The following is an 18,092-nucleotide window of genomic DNA, read 5'->3' on the forward strand; positions in this document are numbered from 1 at the left end:
TAAATCAGAAGAGGACTTAACAAGCCAGTTGTTGGGCTGCATCAATGAATATAAAATAGATCCAGTGGTAGACAAGGAGAATGGTGACCAAGCAGATGACATTGTCACTGTAACGTGTCGAGGGGTCCGTACCTAGTCAATTCTAGGGTCTGGGTGTTGAATATAAAAAAATATCAAACAATAATAATTTTCCTCTCTAAAATGATTAGTGATTACAATTGGCCTACAAATATTTACAAAATGGCCTTCCCTTACTTAATGAATCTGGTCGGCTGCGATTGTAACTTTATTAATACCACGAGGTAATACCACGAGGTAAACACTATTATATGCCTTATTCAGGCGGTAGTGAATACCCGCGGCACGCCCTAGCTGGATAACCTACTGAAGAGGTAAACCCTTAGTAGAGGCAGTCACTGTGTTAATGCCTTATGCAGGACGGACAGTGTACAACCTCTAAACTAAAGGCGTACCCCTTCCCTAATACTACTAGAGTATCAGCGACGACTAAGCCAGGCTAACCTCTGAGAGGACAGCCTCTATAATAACCAACTAGTGGTCAAACACGGTTGGTCCTATTAACTATGAAAATGTGGTAAGCCTCTCTCTCAAGGCAACCCACCTACCAAAACCGTACCTTAGTCTCGCAATTTCTCTCTCTCTTCTCTATGAAGACTGCTAGGGAAAAGAACGCTGCGGCTGCGACGCGCTCGTTTATATACCCTCTGTGGGTCACGTGACAATCTCCGCTGGTTGCTAGGCGACAATGCAAACACAGCTATCATGTGCCGTACGCATGATTCAACATTACATAACTTAAAATCGTTACACTACCCACGCCTTCGATGACATGCTACCCGCATGTAAAGAAAATGTGAAAACTACCAAGTTATATTTATTTAGCATATGTACTTAATCTACAAAGTTTCTTTACTTTGCAGAACAAAACAATTTTCCTTAAAAATGAATTTCAAATGATTCACATATCAAACACAACTTTTTCTTTAGAAACAATCTTTAGTGTCAACATTTCCATCTCTGAACTTCTTGACAGTTTTCGTTGTCAGGATTCTTTTCAAAGGATCCGTTTGAGTTCCGCAGTCCCTCCTGCTTCCAAACGAGTTTCCAAAGTTTTCACCACTTAATGGAGTCTGCACGGCTTGATCCTCCTTTCTCAACTTTTTAGGTTGTGCAGGAGACAAGTGGACATCCGAAGATTTCCGCTTACTAATTATCGGAAGCGAAGGCGTTGTCGGCTTCCTAAACATCCTTCCCTCAAGCAAACCTTCATCTACCTCTTTCTCTTGAGATTCAGCTTCTTTATCACTCGTGGTGTCTCCATCATCGTCTTTATCGCTATCCTCATCTGAAATTTCTCCAATAAGATCTCCCGGATCTTGAGCAAGCCAATCGTCTTCCCGCTGTTCTCTCACTTCTTCACACTTATCCTCCTTGCTTCCCAACTTAACGACTTCTTCCTTGGCTAGGCCAGGGTGACATCGCTTCAGGTTAGCTTCTTTATTATTACAGAAGTCGCACACAGGACATTGGAAGGTCCGCATAGCACACTTGAAGACGTGTCCTTTGTAGTCTTCTTCACTTCTTGCTGAATAGGAACACATTGGACAACGCCGAAACTCATAATTTGGAGTGGTCTTAGTCTTTGCCATCTACAACAAATGAAAAGAGTATAAGTCACTGTACTCTTACAGACATTATCATACTTAACACTATTTATCAGGTTTATCAACATAATAATCATGAAGCCATTTAGGTGGCCTTCTATCTCTAACAGGTCTATTATTACGGACAGGGCTATCATATGCAACATCATCTTTGCCCTCTTTATCGAGTGGCTCTTGATCTTCCTCTAGTGGTGGAAGTTCCTCATTTGAAAGTACCTGCGGATACTTCTTTCGCATACGGTCAACATGTATAACTTGTTCACCCCCTTTAGGACCACAGTTGATCAAATACGTTATGTCAGACATCTTTTTGATAACCCTATATGGACCTTGCCAATAGCTTGTAAATTTTGAAGAGGTCCCGGGCTTTCGTCTCGGAAAGAAAACATAAACCTCTTCACCGCTAACAAATGTTTTCCATTTCAGTTTTCTATCATGGTAGTGCTTTTGTCTAACCATGGCTTGTCCAATATTTTCTCGGACAACATTGTGAGCAATCTCTAGGCGTTCTTGGAGTTCCCATACCCATTTGTTTGACGGAGACTGTTTAATGTTACGAGGTGGTTCATACATAACATCTAGTGGCGTCTTTGTCTCTCGGCCTAACATTAGCATATTTGGAGTCATCCCAGTAGTTTCCTGTATGGATGATCGATAGGCCATCATAACATATGGCAAATGGACATCCCAATCGGAGTGGTGCTCATTTACAAAGGCACTGAGCATCGTTGTTAAAGTCCGATTAAAACGCTCTACCATACCATCTGACTGTGGGTGGTAGGGAGTCGTATGTGTCTTTTGAATGTCAAGTAGCTTACATGTCTCCTGGAAGAGTTCACTTTCGTATTGTCGACCTTGATCCGAGTGTATTGTGTCTGGGACACCAAGTCGAGTAATCACCTCTTCTACAATTTTTGTAGCTACTGTTTTCGACTCCATGTTAGGCATTGCAAAGCACTCCGTCCACTTAGTAAAATAATCAGCTACAACTAGTATATATCTGTTGCCATTATCAGTCTCGGGCAGTTCTCCAAGAATGTCAGTGGCTATTCTTTCCATGGGAGATCCTGAACCAACTATTTGCATCGGGGCTTTATTTGTCATAGTAGGCGCCTTCCTCTTGGTGCAAACCTCACAACCTCTAATGTATTGTCTGACATCTCTTTGCAAACCCGGCCAGTAGTAAGACTGTCGTATTTTTGCCAAGGTTTTATGCACACCGAGATGACCAGCTGCTCGATCATCATGGCAGAATTTTAGAGTTGTTCTCCTTTCTTCGTTTGGGATTACAGCTTGTAATTTTTGACTCTTTGAAATCAAATCATCCCACTGTCTGTATAGAACACCTTCATGTAAAATCAATCTATCCCATTGAGACCATAACGATTTTACAGTCATGGACTCCCCTGAAATGGCATTGTATTCAGGACGCTTTTTATTTGCCAACCACTTCTTTACCATACCTAGATTTCTATCGGAATCCTGCATTTCACTCAAAGTAACATCTCCAGTGAAACCAAAGGCATTGTCTGAATCCTGCTTTAAAGCAAGGCAACCCAGTCTATGATCACTCTTACACTGCTTGCATGGCATTCTGCTCAAACTGTCCGCGTTATTGTGAAACTTTCCTGGCCTATGTTCTATATAGAAGTCATAACTTGACAGCATTTCTATCCAACGAGCCAGCTGCCCCTGGGGATCTTTAAAGTTCATCAACCATTTTAATGAACTATGGTCGGTCCTTATTTTAAACTTTCGGCCATACAAGTATTGTCGAAAATGTTTGACGAATAGCACAACAGCTAAGAGTTCTTTGCGAGTAACGCAGTACTTCCTTTCAGACTTCGATAGACTTTTACTCGCAAATGCTACAGGTCTCTCTACTCCATTCTGTATTTGCGAGAGCACCCCGCCTACGGCTTCATTGCTAGCGTCAGTATCAAGTATGAATTCTTGATCGAAATCGGGGTGAGCTAAAACTGGAGCTGTCGCTAGTTCTTTCCTGAGCCTATCGAAGGCATTTTGACAGTCATCGTTCCATCTAAAGGTTATATTCTTCTTCGTCAAGTCATGTAACGGTTTTGCAATCATTGCAAAATTTGGCACAAACCTTCGATAGTAACTGCAGAAGCCTACAAATGACCTTAACTCAGTGAGGTTAGATGGAATAGGCCACTGTTTAACCACTTTGATCTTTTCGGGGCTCGTTGCTATCCCTCTTTCAGATACGATATGACCTAAATACTCTACTTCTTTTGCAAACAATGTGCATTTACGCGCTTTTAATTTGAGACCAGCAGCCAGTAAGCGGTCGAACACTAGAGTAAGATTTTGAATCATATCCTCTATAGTATTTCCTACCACAATGATATCATCTAGATACACTAGACATATATCCCATTGAAGATTTCTTAGAACTGTCTCCATCAGACGCTCAAAGGTTGCCGGGGCATTACAAAGCCGAATGGCATGACCTTAAATTGATACAAGCCTCTTCTTGTAGCAAAAGCTGTCTTGCTACGATCATCCGGAGACATTTCCACTTGCCAGTATCCAGAGTTTAAATCAAGAGTGGAAAACCACTTGACTCCATTCAACTGATCTAGTGAGTCGTCAATCCTTGGTAAGGGGTAAGCGTCTTTGATTGTCACGCCATTAAGCTTGCGATAATCGACGCAAAATCTGGTTGTACCGTCTTTCTTTTTAACAAGGACGACAGGTGACGACCATGGACTTGTTGACTCTTCAATAACATTTCTCTTCATCATGTCATCCACATGTTTATCAACCTCTGTTTGCATGTGAAATGGAAGTCGTCTTGGGCGTTGTTTGATGGGCTGTGCACTTCCAGTATCAATCTTATGCTCAGTCACATTTGTCTTCCCTAATTCTGCATCTGATACAGCAAATAACTTTGAATACCGCATTAAAAACTTATATATCAAATTGGCATCTTTGGCACCCATTCCTTTTATTGTTCGTTCGTAAAGATCATGGAGGTGATCAGGCATTGCCTGTTGATTGTCGTCAAAGCATTCATCATCCTTTACATCCTCTACATTTTCTACTGGCACCAGGTTTGCCACTAATGTCCCCTTATACACATTAAGAACTTGATCAGACAAGTTCAGCATTCTAACTGGTGCAAATTTTTTTCCAGTTACAAGAGCTCGCGCTACTAAGGCTCTGTCTGACTCCATAAACCGACATGAAGGTTCTATTAGACCTAATTCTGGGACTTTATCAAATATTGGAGGTAAAACATTGCACTTGGCGACAACTTCACAACTCGGTGGTATACAAACATCATCTGCTAATGTGACCCTGCAACAGCCAATTTTACCTTCCATGTGTAAAGCATGCTGTTTGCCTCCTACTTTCAGTGACAGGGATTCCATATCTATGAAGCAATGGTGGTCTTTCAGAAAATCAAGACCTAGTATACCATCAACCCCTATTTCTGCAACGGCAAACGCTTGTGCAAAATTGTCATTCCCTAACTGCATGTTGATTGTTAGTAGACCGTCAGTCTTTAGTGGTGTACCATTTGCAGTTACTATTGGTCTACTCAGCCTCACAAGCTGTGAGTTCCGAAAACCAACGGAGTTTAAGATATCCGGAGATAATATGCTCAGGGTAGCTCCTGAATCTACCAGCAATTTAACAGCTTTGCCATTTACTAATGCATGTAAAAACATGCCAGCCTCTCCAACTTTGTAGGTGACACCAGACCTTCCTGCAGAACTTTTTGTATTTGGTTTGTTGGATTTAGGCAGACCATTCTTCGATGGACCTTGGTCTGAACTCTTTGTCTTATCTAATAACTTTAAGTACTTGAAACACTTGGCTTTGACATGTCCTTCCCGTTTACAATAATGACAAACTACAGTAGATTTTTGTCCGCCTCTTTTATGCGTATCTACTGTGGGATGGTCTCTGTCTTTCTTCAGAATTTTTATTTCATTTTGAAGGTCAAGTACCGCCTTTGTCAACACCGATATTGGGTCTAACTTTTCTTCATCACTCTGTGTAGACCTTGCATAGGTTGGACTGTCGTGCATTCGATGGTCTGCCGCCTGAAAAGCATCCAACTCAACAGCATGTCTCACGGCATCATTGAGATCAATGGGCCTTGCTTGTCGAACCCTTAGACGCATGTCTCTATCTCTCAGGGCGTCTATAAACTGCTCTTTGGAAAGCGTCTCTTTTACCTCAACTGGTGCTGTTGGGTAGGCAAGATTGGTAAGCCTCCTTATATCCTGACCTAATTCAGGCAATGAATCTGAGGCTTTCTGTCGCCTCTCTCGCAGTTGAGCTCTATAGAGTTCTGTCTGATTTGTCGGGGAGAACCTCTCTTCAAGCGCCTTACACAACAGTCTGTAGTTGCACTTTTCACCCTCTGGTAGGTTTCCTAATACACCCTGGGCTTGACCCCTCAATGATACCGCCAAATGCATCCCCTTGTCTGAAACAGACCATTTGTTAAGGGCGGCACAAATTTCAAAATGTGATTTGAAATCAACCCAGGATGAACTACCATCAAACTTGTCTGCCTTAACTCCTGAACGGACGGGCTCATTGTCATCCTTTTTCTGACGCCTGCGTGTTACATTGTCCTTGTAAGGCCTTGAGTCATCAGGGTCATCAATGGCTGCAGAGTCGATATATGGTGTACTTGATACACGTTGCTTGCGGCTTGTCAGCTCATTGAAGTTTTCCACAAAACTATGCTCGTCATCTCCAAGAAAACTGGTGGTCTTCTTTAATTGCTTAGGTTTCGCACCAGAACTCTTATATGACTTTTCACCCAGTAATGTGGTGTGCCTGCTGTCAGGTATGCCTGAATCTCTGGCGTGCGATTTCTCAGCTGTCTTAGGCAACCCGTCATGCAACTGCCGCAATTCTTTTTCTAATGCGCTCATCATAATTTTAAAATTAAACACAATACAATCAAAAGAATTTATTCCGACCAAAATTCACATAAAGTAATCAGCTAATAATTCAACAGTTACCCAGATCCCACCGCGCTGCCACCATTTATTTTTGTAACGTGTCGAGGGGTCCGTACCTAGTCAATTCTAGGGTCTGGGTGTTGAATATAAAAAAATATCAAACAATAATAATTTTCCTCTCTAAAATGATTAGTGATTACAATTGGCCTACAAATATTTACAAAATGGCCTTCCCTTACTTAATGAATCTGGTCGGCTGGGATTGTAACTTTATTAATACCACGAGGTAATACCACGAGGTAAACACTATTATATGCCTTATTCAGGCGGTAGTGAATACCCGCGGCACGCCCTAGCTGGATAACCTACTGAAGAGGTAAACCCTTAGTAGAGGCAGTCACTGTGTTAATGCCTTATGCAGGACGGACAGTGTACAACCTCTAAACTAAAGGCGTACCCCTTCCCTAATACTACTAGAGTATCAGCGACGACTAAGCCAGGCTAACCTCTGAGAGGACAGCCTCTATAATAACCAACTAGTGGTCAAACACGGTTGGTCCTATTAACTATGAAAATGTGGTAAGCCTCTCTCTCAAGGCAACCCACCTACCAAAACCGTACCTTAGTCTCGCAATTTCTCTCTCTCTTCTCTATGAAGACTGCTAGGGAAAAGAACGCTGCGGCTGCGACGCGCTCGTTTATATACCCTCTGTGGGTCACGTGACAATCTCCGCTGGTTGCTAGGCGACAATGCAAACACAGCTATCATGTGCCGTACACATGATTCAACATTACATAACTTAAAATCGTTACAGTCACAAAGAAAGAGAAGATGTTATATGAATAGTTAAAGAAGATCGATGAAGTATTCTGGGTGGTGTCGGAGATTTACTGAAATGGAATGGTCCCTCAAGACGTCTCTCCCAAATCCATCTGAAGGAACAAACCCTCACCATTGAAACGGAGGAGTGAATCCATAAGCCCTTTAAAAAAGAAAATCAGTTCTCGTTGCCCCGAACACACCCCCTTCAGAAGACATCGTTGAAACAACAATAGAAACAACAACTGGCGAGAGAAGATGTGGTGGAGAGACACGACTCTGTTTAAAAACAACACCGTAGACATTTGCTACCTAGAGTCCATCCATATTTTAAATAAGTTAAAGTATAGATATTTGTTTATAGATTTGTGGGTTGGGGTGAGGACTTGTAATATTATATAAATAATATGGAGATAATTAAACCAGGTGTCTTGAGACATGCCATGATAATTTGATACTTTGCTGTATTGTTTAAAATATGAAATATTGTTTCTGCTGTCGCCACTCTATTTCCCCTGTTCAGATGCAGACATGGATATTTTAAAAGATTACTAACATTTAACTGTAGTGTGGGGGTATTGTATATTATAACTGACTGACATTGATTTATATTTATATGTGTTTAAATTATGGTCTATTATTATTACACATACGGATTAACAGGGGTCTGCTATTTTCTTTTAATTCTGTGCGAAAAGTTTGCACTAGTTTTCTTTAAATTATTTTTAAAAATGAACATAAAACAAGCCATTACTTTATTTCCCACCACTTTGATAAATATTTAATATATTTTCACTATATGGCCATATTGGCTCCGCCCTAGAGCCCCAATCCCAGTCACAGGGACCATAAATTTTACAATTTAGTTAGAGGACCTCGTTGACACCAGAATCAAACATTTAAAGCAATATGAGCTGTATTTTTGCCACCAATAAAAAGTGTTCTTATAAGATCACAATCGCCTTTTTTCACAAAGGGAAATTTGAATGTATAAACATTGTTTTGTGACCGTCGGAATTGTAAGTATGTCCCGAAAAAACATTTTCGGAATTTTTGTCGTCCTGTACAAAAATTGTATGTAGCTCCGCTTTATCATGACCTGGCGCATGACCTCAGAAAATCTAAAGTTCTCCGCGCACAATGGAGGGTGGTGAGAAAAAAAAAAGAGGTAGGAGGGCGATTTTAAGCGAATCGGAAAAGAAAAGACGCAGGAAAGAAGTTTTATCCAATATAAACAAAACAGATGAAGATATGGGAGCATCAGTCTCAGAACTTGAACATACTTTAGACATCAATTCGAAGGAGTGTACATCAAAGAAAATCAGTTTTAGAAGTAGTTTTGTGGACCCCTTTTCGTAAGTTAGAATTACAGTAAAATATGATTACTTTATTAAAGTTATCTAGTTACCACAACGTTTACAAAAGTCGCTTATACATGCTATTCGACAAAGAAAAGCATGTGTAAGCGACTTTTGTAAACGTTGTGGTAACTAGATAGCCAGTGATGTACTTAAATCAGTAAATGGTATATCTGCCGCTTGGAATGCGCCGATCGAAGGAGTTGATGCATTACATATAGCTTTTCTTTACGACGCTTATTCTGATGACCGATCATGTACGTATGTAAATTTAAAAATGATCGTTATCAAATTTGAACAGCAGTGTAACCCTGAAAGTTTATGGGCCTATATGTTCGTTATAATATTCCTGGAAAAGGAACAGCAAGCCTCGCTGTAAATGTTGATTGATCTCAAGCAGACGAAATCGTGAGAAGACGCTAAATTTTCTTTTTCGTGAATCAAATATTGTGTTTTGTTTATTTTTGAAAGTTAAACTTTCAAGTTTTTATATTCACAAGGTTGCATTTTGTTTGCTGACAATAAAACAGACATAACTTTACATTTTATTGGCAGTGTTTATCTTGGAAATTCCCGTTCTATAAATAGTGTTAGATCAGAACAGTTGAGAAAAGTAGATCCAGCAAAAATTATTGATGCAGGTATCAAAGAAATTTTTCGACCAATCAGAAGCGCCGATATCTCATCAAACGAATAAATATTAAATGATTAAAAAAGCAGAATAAGATTTATTTTTTTACCAGATTTATCTCAAATGCTTTTGTGGAGTTATGTAATCTGTTTTCATGAAAAAAAAGTTATTTAATTTTGTATTGTTACATCAAATTTAGTCATGTTTATTTGTATATTAAACTGATTACGGGTAAACTCATTTATAGAATCACCATTGACATGTCTGAACCTGATGTTCAAGAAGAAGATTCATCAGACGAAGACTATGAACTAAGCATCACAATCAATCTAAAGTAAATCTATAGCACACACAAGCAGTGTGTCATCTTGACAGTGATTAAGGATTCTGAAAGTATATCAATGTACAACTTCAAAACCAAAAGGAGTTTTACTTACATGCCTAACTGCAATTTATGCTTTGATTTACAAGCAGTACGTGGTGTTATAATATAAGTCAAACATACATCTGTATTAGTTTTATAATTCAGTTTAATTGGTTAATGTTAGTTAAATTTGAAAGTTCTAGTGTCAAATTTTCTCTTGATATACATGTAGATGTATCATTGGTAAAGTGTCGAATGTATTTTAGGGATGAGCTCGAGGATTGTCAGTTCAAACAAATATGAGTCCTCAGACAGTGAGGAGGAGTCTGATGAAGAATTCAATCCAGAGTGTTTGTAGGACAAGGCGTAAACCATATAACTTCAGCAAATGATGTCAATGATGCCATGCAGAATGTTTTTATGGTTTTTGAAGGCCAGCTATTATCCCTGGCAAACACTGTGGTGCCATTGACTTGTACCTCAGAGGGTTGTTTATCCAGAGTTGAGCTGTCAACAGAGTGTGTGGGTTAAGCTCTTTAAAAATACCCATTAATTTTTTTTTGATGCTGTTTTTACTGAGTGTGATCCTATTTTTTCAGAACCCATATCACTACTCTTAAAAACTGATGACATAGTACACAGTTAAACATCTTTACTTTAGCGTATGGTTTTGTTCAAAAGATAAACAAGGATAAATTTGTTATTTTTATCTTTTATATGAAGGGTATATGATAATCAAGTTTACAGTAACTTTATCCAAAATAAGGGTTGGAATTCATTGGAGTTGCCACTACAACTCTAAATTTAGAAATTTTCAAACTTGGTTGGTTGTAATAAAAAAAATTCTGGGACATCAGATTTGCAAAGATTTCAAATACCACATGTTGTGTCTGGCATTTCATTTCTGCTGGTAATAATCTGAAATCATTGTAATCACATAGTACGTACCTGTAATTAAAGGTACATTTAGTTAACATGATCTAATTAGGTTAGTGCATCAAATATTATAATACTGGTACATATGTATTGGAATTATCCTTTAGTTGGTGTGCCTGTTTGTGTGTCCCACTTTCTTGGCAGGTCGTTAGCTTTTAAAGACAAGATTTAACAAGCTTGAACTTGAAAAAAAAGGTTTTACATGGCTATAATTACTTACTATTTCTTTTTTTAATTTCAGAAATGTATGAATGGTCACAAAATTCATTCATGGTGCTCACAGTTTCTACTGAACAAACGTCTCCATGCAGGAGATCTCCGCTCAGCAGCCAGCATATTACTGTCAGGCAATAATTATCAGAAAATTGCACATTTTGCGAAATTTTTGCGACTGACATTTGTATGTGCCACTACATTTAGCAAGATACAAAAGACCTATATAATCCCAGCCGTGGATGAGTATTGGTGCAATCATCAGGAGAATATACTTGCAAACTTTCGAGGAAGGGATATTGCCATTCTTGGTAATTGTGCAACCATTCAATATGCACCCTATATATATAATGCAAATCTTTATTATACCCCCGCTCCAAAAAAAAGTGGGTATAGTGTTTTACCCTAGCTTACGTGCTGTCCAACCGTAACAAAAACTTTTGTTGCATTTTTCTCGGTAACAGTTCATTGCAGATGCTTGAAATTTTAACTCGCTCTTTGTTTAGGCATGCCATACATTGGGATCTTTTTTTTTTTGTTTCAATTGGACGTCAATTTCGTGTTAAATGTCGACGTAGCTTAATATTTTCTATATTTAATTCAGAGCAGGGGTATTACTAGTGAGCCTTGGCTCACAGATACCTTGTTTTCATCTATTTTCACCAACTACATGTATGCTAATTAAAAATTAAGTTTATGTATAACATCATGGTTGTGTTTTAATTTTTGAACAGAAGTCGGACGGATGGATAGTCATGGCCATTATATATATATATATATATATATATATATATATATATATATATATATATATATATATATATATATATATATATATATATATATATATATATATATATACAGAGAGAGAGAGAGAGAGAGAGAAAGGCCATATTGGCCGCACCCTAGGGTCTGAACCCCTGAATTCAACACTAACATAAAACATTCAAAAATACAAAATCTGACTTCCAATGGATCAAATTCGAACAAAAAAAATTCAATCTCAAGAAAGATTTTATATATTTTTATGTTATTTAATCCTTCAGAGGGAGCGTCCTTCTCCAAAGTATTGACTATGAAATTGTTGATTGTATTGAGCAAGGAATGATACAATTAAATCCAAAGGAAACATTTTATTATGTTGAACTTCGATGCAAAAGTCTAAACAGATCCAGACTATATTGTAGTGAACATTACCACTGATATCGTCTCTGTACTTGTCTTTGATGATCTTTTTAACACCATCAACAGCCACGTAAAGTGAAGTAGTGCGGTTTGGTTAGATGTAAAAATGACAACTCTCGATCTCGATGTAAATTTAACATACCGGTACTTGATTTTTCGAGGTCGGTAACTTGTTCCAGAGAAAGTGTGAGGCAAGTACTGAGGCGGTATCAGTAGTAAATTTCATGATGAATTTTATGATACTAATTGTTTTAAAAGAATTTGCGCATAAACAAGGTTAATGAGTCCAAAATTAGCGTACTTTTTCTGCGCAATAAATTCACTATTTGTTTAATGGGTGGCACTGTAGCTCCCAACTCGTCCATTTTCAGACCGGGAGCTACACATTTCAGCTAAAAAATTTACACATTTTTCTATATGTAGCAATCAATTCTCTATTTATTTGTGTATATTTGAAAATGGCATCAATATTCTGATCGATCTCAACTAGTCCATGCACAAACTTCATTTCTCGGACTGGGTTGCTTCTGAAAAAAAGATATGTGTTTAAATTTGAGTTTCATATCAAGACATATAATTGATGGCATCAAAATGTAGTTGTAAATTGAAATATCAGACAAATGTATGAATGCAGTTAAAATTAATGGTATATTATACTTATAATCACCTCGAGCACTCAAAAATCTGCTCCTTCTCTTGCCGTCATTTTCTTCCATTTTCAGACGCCTCTTATTTCCCTGGCTCACATGAGCATCATGGAATGCTTTGAATTCATCCCAAGAAAGAGCACTGGTCGGCATTTAGGCGGAGTCTATGGTGAATATTTTCTGGCGATACATGAAGGTTCTCTGAAATTCAAATTAGTATATGATGAAAGTTCATTTATTTTAGTAAATTTAATTTGAAGAAAACCTAAAATATACCTTTATTTCTTGAATGTACAAAAGAGTTTTACACGCATGCACAAACACATGTATAATTTTATTTGATTGAATTTGGAAAGGGAAAGTTAAAATTACACCTATTGCTTTAATAAAAGAATTTTCTCAAATATAGAAAATTTAGAGCTTGCCATTTTCATAGAAAAAAAAAAATTTATGTTTTGCTTTTCTTTAAAACAATTAAAATAAAAGATTTCCCTGTATACAGTTTAGGTAGAAAGCTTCGTGGACACCATAACCATGCATTCTTTTTATCTTCCACTACTTTTTCTAAGATTCTATACATTTTCTCTACATGGCCATATTAGCCCTACCCTAAGGGAATGAGTTCCTGACAAAAAGGCCATTAAATTTGTCTTAGGGATTCATGATATCATAATTCATGCATTTAGTTTAACTTAAATTTCTAATACTTTAAGCAAATGTCTGTTTACAATCAAACTTTATTTTAAGGCCTAATATTAAAAAAAAATAATAAAAGTACCCTACTATATTAAAAAACACAACATTTATATTTATTACCTCGTTTGTTTCCCTTTCGCACTCATACCAGTAACATCTCCTCAGTACTACAATTAAATAAAAACCTAATAAGTATGTTGAATGTTTTTCTTCTAGTCCAGTCCTGCTACATTCTGATGCTGAGGAACCGTCTCACTTTCAGGTTTATCTCGTCCCATACATACAGGCAGTTTATGCTTTCATAAATGTGTCATGCAGTTGCGCATGCTGTGCAGTGTTTATCAGAGATGCTAGTTACTCTATTGAAGCGGGCAAGTTGAAGTGTCGTTACATGACATTTAGGCCTCCATGGTAGGTCTTTAACACCCGGTTGCATTGAATTTTCGGACAAGCCTGAGACTGATTTTGTGTTGTCTTTAAAAAAATCTAACAGACTGTGTTGAATATTGTGAATTTAGAATAGCTGATTTATTGTTTATTACATCATTTTTAAAGGTTTTAAGTAAATAGAGCAAATATTGTGGAAAAAAAACCAAAACGTTCGAGAACTACGCACTGCTTCGACGATGCCAACTGATTTTGAAGGTTCTTGGGCAGACATGCATCGCAATTTATGAAAGTACTACATGAGTTACCCTAGTGTCGTTACAAGATGTTTTTGCTTTCACGTAGTATAGAAGAAGCTGAACATGTCGACGGACGAAAACAGATCGCAATAGGTCACTTGAGTGACCAAGGTACCTAAAAACAAAGAAATAAACACATTAAATTGTTAATATTATACTACATTATTAACTACATTTCAAATATAATTGCTTCCATACAAAGACAACTTGTATGTGACTTTTAATCCGTTATTATATTAATTAAAATAATCTGTAAACATTCAAATCATACTGTTCTTCCGCCGAAGAGATCAAAAGATCTGTAAAGTTAATATCTAAGTTAAGGGGTTTTGGCATAATTGCAATTCATTTTGGACTAAACCAATTTAGTTTTGAGATATTTGTGAAGTAATATTAAATCATATGTAAAAGTTTCTTTTATTAACCATGTTAACTACCACTCATTAAAGTTATCTTAAGTATCCTATTTTTATGTAAAGTAAGTCAGGAGTTACTATATTGCAGTGACTGTCAAGATTTTTTTATTTTTATTTAGAAATGATAAAATAATGTACATTTACTCTGTCGTTTTGTTTGTTACAATAATTGAATAACATATTAAACATCAACTTGTTATTTATTCAACAACAGGACAGGTATTTTTCTTACTTGAAGGTCATGGGAAATGCAGGTTTTTTTTCAATCATTTTATTTTGTGCCGGTCCCACTACTGTATTTCAATTAAACGATGCTGATATGTCCACGCTTATATCAGTAATATTTTAGACGAAAACGGCTCACAGAGGTTGCGGAGTAAAGTTCTTCTTGATATAATGTTCTACACCGGCCGGAGAGGAAAAAATATTAAGGAACATGAAGAGAATGGTCATTGTATAAAGAACAGATAGCCAAGGATGGAGATATTTTCTCAACATTGCACATTATGAAACAAAAAACCACAAAGGGAGTGATGTAAGTACATTGTATTTAATAATTTATTTAATAGTGACGAGTATATTGAATAAATAATACAAAATCCCTTTTACGAAAATTCAATACACCCGGCCGAACGGACACATAAGTCACTTTAAACTGTTACAAAGTAAATAGAATATACATGTTTTAGGAGTAAAAGTAAATAGAATATACATGTTTTAGGAGTAAAAGTAAATAGAATATACATGTTTAGGAGTAAAAGTAAATAGAATATACATGTTTTAGGAGTAAAAGTAAATAGAATATACATGTTTTAGGAGTAAAAGTAAATAGAATATACATGTTTTAGGAGTAAAAGTAAATAGAATATACATGTTTTAGGAGTAAGATAGCTTTGTGCAGTGTTTCTGTCTTAGATTGAATAATTCATTAATAAAAATAAGCGTTTTAGCGAATAACTATAATCCATCTTCAGCAAGAATACTCGAGTATGATTTAATGAATAAAGAAACAATGTAAATTGAGTTACTTATTGTTTTATCTTTATTTTAACTTTGTTTTAACATTTTTTTTTTAATTTACTGTTATAAATTATTTTTTAGAATTTAAAACATTTTCGATTCTATGCACAATTTTTCTAAATGTATTTTTCGACTGACTTTTAAGCGGCAATCAAATATGCTATTATTTAAACATTTTAAAAGAAGAGTATGACATTATCTAATTGTATTATGCATATAAAAATATAAACAAGAAATGAGAATAAGTTGGCATTTGAATTTTTATTTATTTACAATATATGAAGACAGAGGGGGGGGGGGGTATTCATGCCCTAGTGACTGATTCTGTTGCTGTATGGAATGACAGTGTTCCTTCAGTCGGTCATCACACACTCGGTTACTCCATAAAAACAATATCTTATCTGGATTGTCAACCATTTATATTAAACATTGCGATCGTGCATCAGAAAAGCAGAAATATGTAAGGTATTGACGAGTTATTGATCAGCAAAGCAAGAGCCAGAAAATTTAGATGTATCAATGAAATCTTGTTTATCACAAAGTCATTTTCAAAACCGGGAATTTAAATCTTAAATTAAAAATCAATTGTTATCGGAGTTCCTTGAAGATAAAAATGATTCTAATGTATTGGTCAATGTTCCAAAGGAAAGGTCAGTATTATCTCAAATCACTTGTTGCCGGGATTTTTATATAAGAATGGTACATATCTGCCTTTATCTACTAGCAGTTTGTTTATATATTCTGCTGCTATATTTTGTTAAAATGTTACAGTTATAAATATGAGTCCATATATTGTCGGTATAACAAAACAATTGATGACACTATATGAGGTCACCATTGGTGAATTGAAGCCTCTCGACCTGACCCACTCGGTGACTGGACCTTACATCAGTTGTTGGCCTCGGTCAGGCCAGGCCACCTCGATAGTAAGGTCTCCATGTTGTTCTCATTAAGAGTGATTTATTGTATAATATCCTATGGTCAAGTTAATTGAGTGAAATGAGGGTATACATGTACTAATTGTTAAAGAAAGAAAATAAGCTTAATAACCCCCTATAATATTTTATTACATTTCTGAGTGCAAGAGATATTAATCATAATATAAAAGAGAAAAATAAGAAACTTGACTATCAATCTACAAAAATATATAATGATATTTCAAACCTTCTAAAAAATTTGATATTTTTTGTTACAAATATCTTTTTATATATATATAATGATAATTGTAATGACAAATTTAATGTGTCTTTCAATATAATCAATAGAGTTAAATTAATTAACAATAAAACTCACTCGATACGGAAAATGCACAAAATAGTAAAATAGAATAGGATAAAATTAAGGGATGCTGGAGTTTTTATGTAGTCTAAGTTTTATGAATGTTTGTTTCCAGATGTTAAAGTTACTCTGCAATAAATGTTGTTGATTCTATTAATATTTGAGATCTAACTCTCTACAGCCGTGTGAACATTTTGTTAGATCTCTTTATCGTTTTATTTGTAAGAATAAACTACAGATCACGAAACACATAAAGTTAATTGCATTTATCGTTTATAATGGCCGAGGTGAGCACACGAACTCGTTCGATCAGAAATCAAAGAATAAAGGGTGAAGCATCGAACAAACCGTTTTACAAAAGCTAACCTTTTTATATCTCTATCACATACACCTCTTCATTGAAGTTTTGTTAATTCTTTCTTTGTTTATGATACTCCCTCATTGGTTTACACGTTACACAAATTAAAAGTAAAGATCCGATGTTTGTTTGTTTTACTTCCGCGTGATTCAGAAGACATGTTTCTTTTATCTCTAAGAAAAACATATGTTGGTGGGTATGCTTAAAATAATTGTTAAGACACCCAATGCTGTCCTGATAGTTCACGTTTTTATTATCAAACGAATTGATTATAGTATCTTAACGAACGAGATTGCAACTTTTGATGGTTTCGCTGTTGAAATCAATAAGAGTATTTTTGTTAAACTTTACTTAAAAATTCGTAGCTGAAAAATGAATGATGTATTTTTTAATTTAAAGAATTATTTTAATTTCTACAGATGTAATACTTTAAATCGGGCGATGCTTTCGGGAAATATGATTTTTCTTTGGGGAATAAATCTTCAAATCTCTCTCATCATCATGCAATGATGTATGGTTAAAAAATCTTTTGGGGAAAAGAGGCGGTACAAGAACATGTTTTCGACAATACTTTAACTATCTTTTTTTAAACTCTGTTTATTTAACTCGACCAGCTTGTGCGTGCACAGGTTTATGTATAGTTTCATTATCAATGGACCGATTATTATTTCTTTCATAAGGGCTTATAATGGATTGGTTTATTTGAAAAAAAAATGATAAAAGTCTTTGCCTGAAAAATAAAAGCCTAGTTTTGAAAATTTTAATGTGAAATGATGTAAAATATGAATTGTGAAATAAATAAAATGAATATACAAAACAATAAATATTTGTATAACAACCCTTTTTC

At 36.0% G+C, this 18,092-nt stretch overlaps 1 protein-coding gene and 1 pseudogene across 1 annotated transcript; one reads left to right on the top strand and one right to left on the bottom strand.

The window, feature by feature from the left end:
- Nucleotides 1–313: 313 nt before the first annotated feature.
- On the bottom strand, nt 314–1,670 carry LOC128175204 (uncharacterized). Its single transcript, XM_052840653.1, has one exon. The coding sequence runs from the start codon at nt 1,668–1,670 to the stop codon at nt 1,005–1,007; it is 666 nt and encodes a 221-aa protein (XP_052696613.1). The 3' UTR covers nt 314–1,004.
- Nucleotides 1,671–8,597: 6,927 nt separating this feature from the next.
- Nucleotides 8,598–11,543, top strand: LOC128176962 (uncharacterized; annotated as a pseudogene).
- Nucleotides 11,544–18,092: the final 6,549 nt, after the last annotated feature.

Source organism: Crassostrea angulata, chromosome 3, assembly GCF_025612915.1.
Source record: "Crassostrea angulata isolate pt1a10 chromosome 3, ASM2561291v2, whole genome shotgun sequence".
NCBI lineage: Eukaryota > Metazoa > Mollusca > Bivalvia > Ostreida > Ostreidae > Magallana > Magallana angulata.